General features: G+C 43.5%; 2 protein-coding genes across 2 annotated transcripts in view; one reads left to right on the top strand and one right to left on the bottom strand.

The window, feature by feature from the left end:
- The window catches only part of dbh (dopamine beta-hydroxylase (dopamine beta-monooxygenase)), a 21,560-nt gene extending 13,279 nt beyond the window's left edge, over positions 1–8,281 (top strand). The window contains exons 7-12 of the mRNA XM_042059455.1: positions 250–393; positions 982–1,020; positions 1,665–1,724; positions 3,421–3,548; positions 6,403–6,562; positions 7,937–8,281. Coding sequence (XP_041915389.1) covers positions 250–393; positions 982–1,020; positions 1,665–1,724; positions 3,421–3,548; positions 6,403–6,562; positions 7,937–8,071 — 666 coding nt within the window. The 3' untranslated portion in view covers positions 8,072–8,281. The remainder of the gene's footprint in view (positions 1–249; positions 394–981; positions 1,021–1,664; positions 1,725–3,420; positions 3,549–6,402; positions 6,563–7,936) is intronic.
- Positions 8,282–8,564: 283 nt separating this feature from the next.
- sardh (sarcosine dehydrogenase) overlaps positions 8,565–12,500 on the bottom strand; it is a 78,138-nt gene continuing 74,202 nt past the window's right edge. Inside the window, exon 21 of the mRNA XM_042059454.1 lies at positions 8,565–9,900. Within this exon, the coding sequence (XP_041915388.1) occupies positions 9,733–9,900 (168 nt within the window). The 3' untranslated portion in view covers positions 8,565–9,732. The remainder of the gene's footprint in view (positions 9,901–12,500) is intronic.

Raw genomic sequence — 12,500 nt, 5'->3', positions numbered from 1 at the left:
GTCTAAGAATGTAATTATTGCACTTATTTTTTATTTCTTATATCAAACATAACACATAAGGTGATCATTTATCTGCTTTTTTGGGAAAAAAAGTTGTTTAGTGTGGCTTGGACGACTCAGTAAAAAGTTAGACGTTTTTGAAAAGGCAGCAGGAGGGAACGATTACTCAGCGTTTGCACTTGACGTCTTGTCCCAGCTGCCTGGTCCTTCTCCTTCTCCTTCTCCATCTCCGTCTCCTCTGCCCTCCAGGCTCTGCCTCCAGGGGGAATCTTCATCTTCGCGTCCCAGCTGCACACACACCTGGCTGGGCGAGCGGTGCGGACGGTCCTGGTACGCGGGGGCCGGGAGGTGGAGATGGTGCAAGAGGACAAACACTTCAGCACACACTACCAGGTGGACACAGATTAATGGATAGCCCTTCCTATATGTTCAGATTATTTTATAGAACATCCTTTATGTTTATATTTGAATAGCCCACCCTATATATTCAGATTATTTATAGCCCACCCTATATATTCAGATTATTTATAGCCCATCCTATATATTCAGATTATTATTTTTTTATTTTATAGTCTCTACGCAAGCACACACACACACACACACACACACACACACACACACACACACACACACTCACACACACACACACACACACACACACACACACACACACACATTCCCAGTAATTACAAAGCACAGCATTATCACTGGTTCTGTCAGTGTGCCACAGTAGGACAATCTCATTGGGCTTGATAGTAAAATCCATTAACCCTTAAAGGTGTAGGTTTTTGAACATTCTAAGTTCCGCAACAATTGAAGGTTCTAAAATTCTATGTTGAATTCAATGAACCCAGATATTCTTTAGAATGTTAATTTCCCAACATTCCCGTCACACCGGTGTGACGGTACTCCTTTAAATAATGAGCACGGAATGATGTTCTTAAGACAGCTCCTGATGGATAACACTGTTTTGGCCCCCAGATAATCCGGACATTGGAGAAGATGGTGAATGTTTTGCCGGTGAGTAGTTGCTGGGTTTGCCTTGGCTTGTTTTACCGCGAGGAGGCCGTTTTAGTGTTGGTGTGATACACGCGTGGTGGAGGAGGATCTGAGGCGGACTGAAATAGACAAGCGAGAGAGAGAGATAGAGAGAGATAGAGAGAGATAGAGAGAGAGAGAGAGAGAGAGAGAGAGATAAAGCAGACATCACAGGAACTGCCCGGGGCCTGCAAGCCAGCGACAAAAGCACAGAACCATTGCATTTACTGTGTCAATAGCAGCGCCCACACACACACACACACACAGGCCCACACACTCAATAAGAGACCAGGCAGACCAGCTCTCTCGCACGCACACACACACACACACACACACACACACACAAACACAAACAAATATAAACAGATGTTTTATGTTTGTGCTCTGCCCTTTCATCTCCCTCGCCTTTGCTCTCTTTACATCTCTTTCTTTTCTAAAAGAAATCTCTCTCTCTCTCTCTCTCTCTCTCTCTCTCTCTTCCTCTGGAGTTTGTTCATATTTATAGGGTGAGAAAGGTGAACGGTTTTAATGTTTGTGTTTTGCACTATCATCAATTATACTCACCCTTCCTCACTTTGTCCCCCCCCCCCACCTCTCTCTCTCCCTTGGTGTGTGTGTATCTATAGGGTGATGCCCTCATAACAAAATGCACGTACAACACAGAGGACAGAAACAAACCTACAGTGGTGAGTACTGTACTCCCTTTACATCAGCAAGAACATGGTCCCCACATACACCAGCTTTGCCCCCTTATACACGCACACACACACACATACTACACATATACAATACACACACACACACACACACACAACGAAAACAATATGGCCAAACCTAAATAGAATACGCACACGCATGCATTCACATACTGTACTGTAGGTGCTTGTCGATGACACACATAGCCAATAAAGTTCAATGTTTCCCAAACAGCACCCAAGTACGCGTGAATGCACAGAAAAATATAATTATCACATCTCGGTGCATAGTGTGCATGTGCAAACCACTGACTTGTGCTGATCATCCATAACCTTGTAAAATGAGTCAATCCTGCAGCTGTTGTCATCCATGGCACAATTCCCATAATACACACACACACACACACACACACACACACACAGCATCACCCACTCACTCACAGAACGTCACACACAGTATGAAATGTGTCTTGCCAGGGTCACACAGGGATCCCAGGTACACACGAGTGAGTTTGCAAGGTCTCTTTCCCTGTTCCCACTGCCCCTCCACCCCCTTACGTAACTTTCATCCGGTGTCCCCATGCTGCCAAACATGACAAAATACACTCCTCTAGAGGGGACTACACCAGGTGTGAGTCGCCCCGTCAACTCAACAGCTGCCCCTAAGTCTCCACTTGTCACAGTTGAGTAGAATTACAGAATTACAGTAGCAATAGAACACAGCACACCGGTGTAAATGTTCGGGTCCAGAAAGTAAAAGTCCTGCCATGTATTCACTCAGCACCATCGTGCCCGAGCACCCGAAATGGAATGATTTGGATCCAGCGACGACCCCGTGTTCCTTTTAAGCCGGAGCCGTTGCAAATTAGTGTGGACGAACATAAAAACATGAGTCCATCAGGCCCTCTGGCCTCAGGGATGGTCAGCACCCTGTCCACACGACAGACAGATTAAACTAATCAGTCTGGACTCTGCTGAACTGATTTGCGACAGGGCTGAGGAGGACCACAGACAAAAACAAACCCAACGTTAAAACACAGCCATTAAAATATTAGTTGGAGTGAGGGGGGGTCGTGTCGCACTGCAGGTGGACAAGGGTCATTAATTGACAGTCATATATTTTAATTGGGTGGGGTAAACAAGCCAAAGTAGAGTCATGTTACAAGCTGCCTCCACACAATTCAAAAACACATCGAACAGAGTTAAACTTTGGATTCGTGCGGGAAATAAATTGAACTGCCCATTGAAAACAGCAGCAGTTCTAATTATGGTGACTCATTCTCCCAAATCACTTGGGGCTTAAGCACATCCGTGTTAAGAGTCATCTTGTGGCAATTTCATCCAACAGCTAACACTCGGTTAGTCATTTTGTGCATTAGGGAAACTTCACCAAACTTAATGAAAACTTCAGAAATGTATTGTATTGCGTTCACTCATTTCAATTGTTTTTCCTTTTACTCTTTTTCCTTTCCTTTTGAGTTCTTTAATTTGATTCTTGCTTAGAAGAATGAGATTTATTGACATTAGAACATACGACTTGATTCCCTGGGCCATATACACACCAAGAAGTATTCATACAAAGATTCATAAATAGTCAGTTTTTATCGTATTCATGTACAGTACAGTATGTATCCAAATTTAAGACATAAGCAAACGATTTCCTCTTCTTGGTCTTGTGTGGTGTCAGGGTGGCTTTGGCATCGAGGAGGAGATGTGTGTGAACTACGTCCACTACTACCCACGCACACAGCTGGAGCTGTGCAAGAGTCACGTGGACCCTGGATACCTGCAGAAGTACTTCAGCCTCATCAACAGGTACAGCAGCTGGAGGCAGACCGGCAGGCTCATGGCTCTTCATCAGTGGGGCTCTGATCTTAGCTCTGACCCCGGGGCAGCTGCTTATACATCTGATATACACCACACACCACACATGCACGCACGCACATACATATACACACACACACACAAATAAATATATATATATTATATAAATATTTTTCCCCGTGTCTGGACGCACACACACATATACACATGCACGCACACACACATACACAGACACAAATAAGTAAGGCATAATGTATAGAATGCCGGTCATTATCGGGAAATAGGTCCTAACAGGGCGAACCGGACCACGACGTGCAGCGGAGGGGTCTTGTTCCGCCCTGAAGGGACCTATTTTACCGATAATGACCGGCGTCCTATACATTATCCCGCTTATTACACGGCTACTTGCCAAAACGAAACTATAAACTCCCCACGATATGACTCTTTAGCCCACATAGCCTAGGCTATAGCCTATTTGTTACCGTTTCATTGTGGCTTTTGGTGAGAAACAAATAGTTCGCAACAGCACACGCTGAATTTGAATCAAACATTCTTTAGAACACAGCTGATCAACCGTCTGCTTTCACTTTTGAATGAAGTTCCAGTCCTTGCGCAGTAATATGAAAGACGTGAATTAGAAGCACAAAGCCCATTTTCCTTGACAGCGGTCTGTTATACTTAGCAACGGTCTGTTATTTAGAATTAGCAAGTGAATGGAGCATTCTGCAGCACTCTGAAGAGCTGTGTAATATATAAATGTATTACACGGCTCTTCATAATGCTGCAGAATGTTCCATTCACTTGGATGCATGCACAAACACATAGAGTATATATATTCTTTCCCCTATGTCCGGGATACAACCTTGATTGAGCAGCTGATGCTACAGGTTTTGAACACTGCATTCTTCAATTCAATTTCCTCTATAGTGCCATAATGTATGAGTATGTGTTCTACAGAGCCTGGAAGGAAGAAAGATAGATAGATAGATAGATGGATAGATGGATAGATGGATGGATGGATGGATGGATGGATGGATAGATAGATACCCTATAGATCACCCTAGATCAATTTCAGATACACACAGGAGAGATGTTGAATTTCTAGTGCAATAGGTAGGGGATTTATCACACCTGTTAATTAACACCTAAGCGTATTTACTATCAAAAAAAAAAAAAATGCAACACCAACAAAGCAACCTTTGTGGGCAAAAATCCTCATCAACAGAACAGCTTTCGAGAGCATTTCACTGGGGTGATCAAGCAGGCACCTACCTTCATTGGTGCTCCACTAATAAGGAGGTCCTTAATGATGAATGAGTAAATGACGCATTTACAGTATATAGTGCTTTTCTACTCCATACTCAATTTTGTGCCTCACATTCACACACACACACTCGTACACCAATGGCAGAGGCTGCCATGCAAGGTGCCAACCTGCATATCAGGAGTAGTTTGGGGCTCAGTATCTTGATAAGATAAGATAAGATAAGATAAGATAAGATAGATAATATAAGGCTTTAATGTCTTTTAGGTAGAGAAATACCGTATGTCTTGGGCAAATCGAGAGAGTGTGGTTACACAAATGAGAAAACATACATTAACACAGAAGGTGAGCTAACACCAATGAACACAGAGACATACAGTATAAACATAGATATAGGCTAACTTCACATCCACACAAACATAGCAAAGTCCCCCAACCCACACACACCCACCCATACTTGTACCCACACACATACACACACAGCCTGCCCCCCCCCCCCTCCCTCCCCCCCATACTGCTACAATCCAGTTAATATTGCACATGATATTGCAGTCTGCATGTTAATAGTTAATATTGCACATGATATTGCACAGTCTGCATTACACACACACAGCCCTATTCTAAACAGCATCATAACACTATGGTAATATTGCACATGATAATATTACAATAGAGACCTATACATCTTGCTCAAGGACACTTTGATAGGGTCAGGAGGGGTGTGGGCTCGAACCAGCGACCCTCTGGTGACTGGACACTCCTCTACCTCCTAAGCACCGCCGCTCCATAGTCTATATGAGAATCCGAATTTCTCACAGATCTATTTAAAGCCCTGTGGAACAAGTCTTGTCATGCATATTACTGTAAAATAAAATGGCATGGCATTCAAAAGGACTACCACGGTCCTCTGGTAAACGCCACTGAAGTGATACACATCTGAAGAACCCCTATTTGGCCTTTAGAAACAAGAAAGAGCTCTTTGAATGAAAAAAGAAAAAAAAAATGTAGGCCCTTCAGCGTTTTAAAAAATGATTTTGAGATTGCGCAGAATGAGGAAACACGGCTATAAAAAGCCTCCCAGCATCCTATAAAAAAACACAAACAAGTACCTGGCTCCACAGGCTGGCTATTCACACATGACAGTAAGAGTAAGTAAGAGTCCTCTCTGAATGGAGCTGGAGAGAGGCTCTTATCTAGCTTGAACAGAAATGGAAATGTGATCTACTGTTGTTACATTGAGGTTTCTACTGGGCTTTTATAGCAGCTGATGCTTATTCACAGGGATTTTACAAGCTCCACTCCTTCACTGGTGGTACTCAGGATGTTGACCCCTCAATTTTGCACTTTCTTCACAAGCATACACATACACACACCTGTACACACACACATGCACACACAGACACATGCGTACACACAGATGCGCACACATACATACACACACACAGATGCGCATACATACACACACACACACACACACACACACACACACTCACATGAGTGCAAGCGTGCACACACACACATACACACACACACACACACACTCATGTGCACTCTCACACCTATTCTGCCTGGCTTCTCCAGGTTCCATGGGGATGATACGTGCACCTGTGCCCAGCCCAACGTGATGGAGCAGTACAACTCCCTGCACTGGGACGCCTTCAGCGCCGAGGTGCTGGACTCACTCTACACCACTTCCCCCATCTCCATGCACTGCAACCAGTCTACCGCAAAGCTTTTCCCTGTGAGTACACACACACACACACACACACACACACACACACACAGACAACACACACACACACAACCTCCCCATCTCCATGCACTGCAACCAGTCTACCGCAAAGCTTTTTCCTGTGAGTACACACACACATACACACACAACCTCCCCTATCTCCATGCACTGCAACCAGTCTACCACAAAGCCTTTCTCTGTGAGTACACACACACACACACACACACACACACACACACACACACACACTACCTCCCCCATCTCCATGCACTGCAACCAGTCTACCGCAAAGTTTTTTCCTGTGAGTACACACACACACACACACACACACACACACAAACTACCTCCCTCATCTCCATGCACTGCATCCAGTCTACCGCAAAGCTTTTCCCTGTGAGTACACACACTCACACACTACCTCCCCGTGCCGACATAAGAGCTGAGCTGTGCTCTCCGTTCCTGTCCACCCACCCCTACTAGCAACGCAAATTCACCACCATCTTGATGTGTAGAAAACAATGGAAACAAAGCAGAAGTCGAATGTGGATATCACAGTACACAACACTGATGAGTACACACACACTCACACACACACACACACACACACACACACTCACAACACTGATGTCAGTGCTGGTGTGTGGCTGGCTTGACTCACTCACTAACATCAGTCTCATTTACTCACATAATGACATTCTGTGACATCATTTACATAACATCACAATCTCATTCTCTGACATCACAAATGATTTCTGTGACACCATTGACATTCACGGACATGACAATTGTATTACCTGATGTCACAATCTTATTCTACAACATCTCAGTTGTGTTGCACAGTCTATGGCTCACATTTAACCCTTAAGGGAATGTTGGGAAATTAACATTCTAAAGAATATCTGGGTTCATTGAATTCAACATAGAATTTTAGAACCTTCAATTGTTGCGGAACTTAGAATGTTCAAAAACCTACACCTTTAAGGGTTAACTCACATTTCGTGACATGACCCTGACATGCCAACTTCCAAAACAATCCCACTCGACACTTTGACACTCATTCTCTCTGAGGAAGTAGGAGGTTTCTACTATACGTGCTCTCAGAAATCCTTTCACAGCAGTCCAGCCCCACAGGGCCGTTTCCAGGCACTGTTAATGACAATTTACATATTTTGTCAGTCAACTCATTTATAAACCCAAATTAAACAGTACTTTCAGATAAGAAATGTTCAATACGGTAATTTCACTATAGTTTATAGTGTATAATGTATGGTGTGTGTGTGTGTGTGCGCATGTTTGTGAGCCAATGTATGTGTTTATTTCTATGTATGTGTGTTTATGTACATGTGCCTGTTTGTGCATTTGTGCTCGTGTGTGTTGTGTCAGGGTGATTGGGACAGACAGGATCTGCCCCAGGTCACTAGCCGGCTCCAGAGGCCACTCTACCCCTGTGAGGTCGGGGGAAGCCCTGCCACGCCCCCCTCAGGCACCCCGATGGAGGTGAAACCTGACCAGTGGTAACGCCCAGGAGTAGGACACCCTTCCTGGGGTCGGCATGTACACATCTCCCCCTCCCCCACTGCTCCTCTGGAGGTTCTGTCTCTGTCAGAGTCCAGTCCCTAATAGGGAATATAACCTTGAGGTGGTAAAAAATGTCTGAAACAGTCAAGAGTGTGTCCAAATTTAAAAAGCAATTGTCTTTAGATAGTGTGAATAAATTGTGGTATGCTGTGTAATGATTCTCTTTTACATGTTACCTTGCCTAATAGTAATGCTATATGCCCGCTTGTGGTGGTTGGCTCTTCCATTTCTTTTGCCTGAGGAAGACCCAGCAGGGTCGAAACGTTGCAACACATGGGAGTTTTAGCAGAGTGTGGGCATCTCATTCCTTTGCCGTTCTAGTTCCATTTGCCCTGCACCTCACCGGTGGGGATGTGCACACTTCCACTACTACTCAATGGCTCTTCCATTTAACCATGTAATTTTATGAGGAACATAGTGAGGATAAGAAATGTGCATAGAACATAAATCTTTATTTCCAACAGCACAGGTTTGATGACGGTGCACTCTGCACACAGTCTGGACAGAACTACTTACTGCATGTACAGTATATGTCACACTCAAAGCATTAGTGGCCAGCAATTAGTGTTTCTACTTGGCTTTGCATAAAATACTTCAGTAGGAAGGCTGGCATAGATTGATATCAAATCGGTTCTCTTTGTGATTAAAAAGGGAATGACTGCAAGGTGCTGCATGCGCAGCTATACACTATTCATCTCTAACCTTGCAAGATACAAGCACGATATTGAGCGAGGCAATATCCCATAATAATGCTTTGCTATTGCTTTAGCAACTATCCCTCAGGAACTAGCTGCAGATTGGCAGAACATAACTCTCACATTCACTTTCATTTAAGACTCTCAAGAAATTGTAGTGGATTATAACTGGTGGTATTGTCATTGTGTGAGTAATCAAATGGTTACTTATGTATGTATGTATGTACATTGGACATGTAATTACATTATGTATGTAGATTAGCTCTATTCCATCTGTTTAATTAAAAAACACTGACCATCGTACAATTTTACATTCGGCAGTACATAATCACTTCAAAGTCCAATGTTGGTTCCACAGGAGTCTGTTTTAGAAATGTCACAAAGAAAAAATAACTGCACCAAATAAATGAGATTTGACTGCTATCTAGCACAAGATCTGCTGTATGGTATCCTGACAGTACAACAAGCAGCACCACAGTCCTCTGAGCTACCTGAGGCTACAGCATCTGTTGTTTAATACTCTGACTGGTGATTAAAAGGTACATTAAAAAGACATTGAAAAACAAAAGTATTTCTTTACAAAATCACTGAAATTCTTTGCTTTTTTAGAAAAAAAGACGTGGTATCCTTGACTTTAAGGCACAAACGGCTTATTTCTCACCATAAAATGTGGGTGAGATCAGGGCGGGTTTATAACCATGTGGCCGTGATCAGGGCAGGTTTATAACCCTCCCCTTTCAGACCCTCATGGTATCTTTGTGCGGCTCAGCTCACAACAATCCTCTGACGTGATTGGTGCATGTCAACACCCACTCCGCCCACCTCCAGCTGTAGACACGCCCACCCTCCCCATGCGGGGCAAAAGAAGAGGGGCGGGGGTAGGGAGGTAGGGGGGGGGGGGGGCAGTTACATCCTGGCCTTGTGCAGATGGCTTTGATCCAGGGGCGCGTCGTAGATGCCCTTCACCCGCTTGTTCTCGGGGTCGAAGGGCGACTTCAGGTGGGCTTTGGCCTTGTACACCACCCCCATTCGCTCCAAGGTGAACTCTCCACTGCGCACAAAGTCAGGGTTCGCCTAAGGAGTGACACACACACACACACAAATAAATATGAAGACCCACAATAAACATGAAAAAGATGCAATACAGAAATCTGAAAGGTTAATTCAATACTGAAAGCTGCAGGATAATACTGAAACACTTCAGCTGCACAACACACCCACACACCCACACACACAGGCTTCTCTCTGCACTGGGTGCTGTGATCTATAAAGTGTGGCTGAAATATGTGCTCGGACTGAGAAGTGGAGGCTTCAATGGCGGCATTCTCATTCCATTCACCTGTCTGGCCTGCCCGCCACTGAGGTAAACGGCGCCCTTTAAAATGCCTCCTCCCAAAAGGCCCGTCAATCAGCGCACTCGCGTCTCAATGTCAGAGCACCGCGTCTCTGTCTCTCTCTCTCTCTCTCTCTACTCAGTCACTCGCTTTAGTCTTATAGTCTCTCAATCCTTTTCATCTCTCTCTCTGTCTATCTCTGTTTCACACACATATACACTCTGTATTCCTCTCTGTTCCCTATACTCTTTCGGTTCTCGTCGGCTAATCTTTGGTTCTCGTCACTCTTTCGGTTCTCGTCGGCTAATCTTTGGTTCTCGTCACTCTTTCGGTTCTCGTCGGCTAATCTTTGGTTCTCGTCACTCTTTCGGTTCTTGTCGGCTAATCTTTGGTTCTCGTCACTCTTTCGGTTCTCGTCGGCTAATCTTTGGGAGGCCTCCTCTCACTGCGATGCTCTTCACGGCTAACGCTGCTGTTCTGTCGTATTGACATCTTTATACTGTATATACAGTATGAAGGTTTACAGAGAGCAGCTGCCAATGTTATCAACCAGATCAGAGCCGGAACAGGGCCAGATCAGAGCCGGATGAGAGCAAGATGTTCTGTGCTTCACACATTCCACAGCTCACACTCCACCCACTCTGACCCCAAACAGACATCACAGGACAGATCCATTTGACCTATACGACCTTTGACCTAATCAGCGTCCAGTTGACCTTTGTTCTTACTGACGTGCAAAGACTATTGAGAACAGAAACTGATAGAGACCAAAGCCCTGATTGCTGGACTGGCAATTCAAGCTGAATTCGAGCAAATTGCCATAGTTACATTTCCTTTTTGTGCTTTTCCCCTCTGTTAAGCTAATGACTCTGTCAGATGTGTGGTTTTATGGTTATGGCTGAGGATTTATGGAGCGATGGGAATCCATGATGGGATCAAAGATGGGCATGAGAGCTGGGTGGAGTGTGTGGAGGGGGGGAGGGGGCAACGGAGCTGTTACTACTGATGTGGCCACTGAAGAAGGGGCAGGGGCGAGGACACGGGCACAGCATGGGCACAGCTTGGGCAAGGACATCTTCAGAGACTTTTTATTACTTATTCATTTGTATTACTGGATTATCGGATTACTTGTTATTTTATAAATAACATGGTGATTTTTTCTCTACATAAATTGATTGATTCATTGATAAATTGATTGATTAGTTAGTTGATAGAAGAGTTTGGTTTCAAAACGCTATAATCCCCCATTTTAATTAATTTTCAGAAATCATTTTTTCCCATTTTGTTTTCCAAGTAATTTCAGTAGAACTGTAAATGGGTATTGTTATTTGATATATCTTTACTCAGTCAAAGCAACACAAAAGCAATTTGATTGATATTACCTGGAATACACAATTAAATAGCATGACTTTTTAATGTTTTTAGATTTAGAGATATAGCATTTTGGAACCAAACTCTTCATATATACGGACTGCTATTTTTCAGCATACTAAATAGTAAATGTCGGGCTTGTGCAAAATTCCAGAATTGAATTGAAACTGGCTCTTAAATTCCAATTGAATTTCACTTGCATTTCAATAGAGTACCGAAGCCATGACGTAGTGTTGCCAAGGCAGCAATTTCACTGGATCTAAACAAATCAATCTACCATTAGAAATCACCATAGCGGTGGCTTTCTTAATCTATTTCAATAATTTTACAACGTTTCTAAGACGTTAGTATATTTTTTTTACACTGTAGGAATCACATACTACAACATATATTCATACCAACACGATCAAATTCGTGACTACAGAGTTTTATTTTAGCATGGCTTTATTTTTTTGGCAAAAAACGTCGCTCTTAACAGCCGCCAGTCTTTGAGAAGACGTGAAATATCCACTGGAATTTTGTTTCTTTCTATTACACCTGCCAGGGAATCCGTGTTATGTGGCTAAGCTGCTGCCTAGCAGGTAAAACACGTTTAAATGGATATATTTTATTTTTATTAGCTAGAAATGATGCCACACGTCTACATTCAATGCTATTTATGCCACTTCGAAAGTTTGTTTAGATCCAGTGATTCTGCCGTCATGGAAACGCTACGTCACACTTCGGGACTCTATTGAGGTAGCAATGGACCCTTTCAAGAGAGTTCCATTATCAGCATCATAGTTGGCCCCACAAGACTTCCTTTTTAACATTCCATATGTTGTCTTAATGTAGAGGAAGTAGATTGGGGCCCAAATAGAATGTTCAAGCATTGTTTTTGTTTTTATTGTTGAAAGGGTCTATAAACACGAAGCAATTTGAATATTGCACAACCCTGGTAAATGTTTAAGAATAGGAATATGCACAAGT

This window comes from Alosa sapidissima, chromosome 13 (genome assembly GCF_018492685.1).
Source record: "Alosa sapidissima isolate fAloSap1 chromosome 13, fAloSap1.pri, whole genome shotgun sequence".
Taxonomy (NCBI): Eukaryota; Metazoa; Chordata; class Actinopteri; order Clupeiformes; family Clupeidae; genus Alosa; species Alosa sapidissima.
This window is presented reverse-complemented; position numbering and strand designations above follow the sequence as displayed.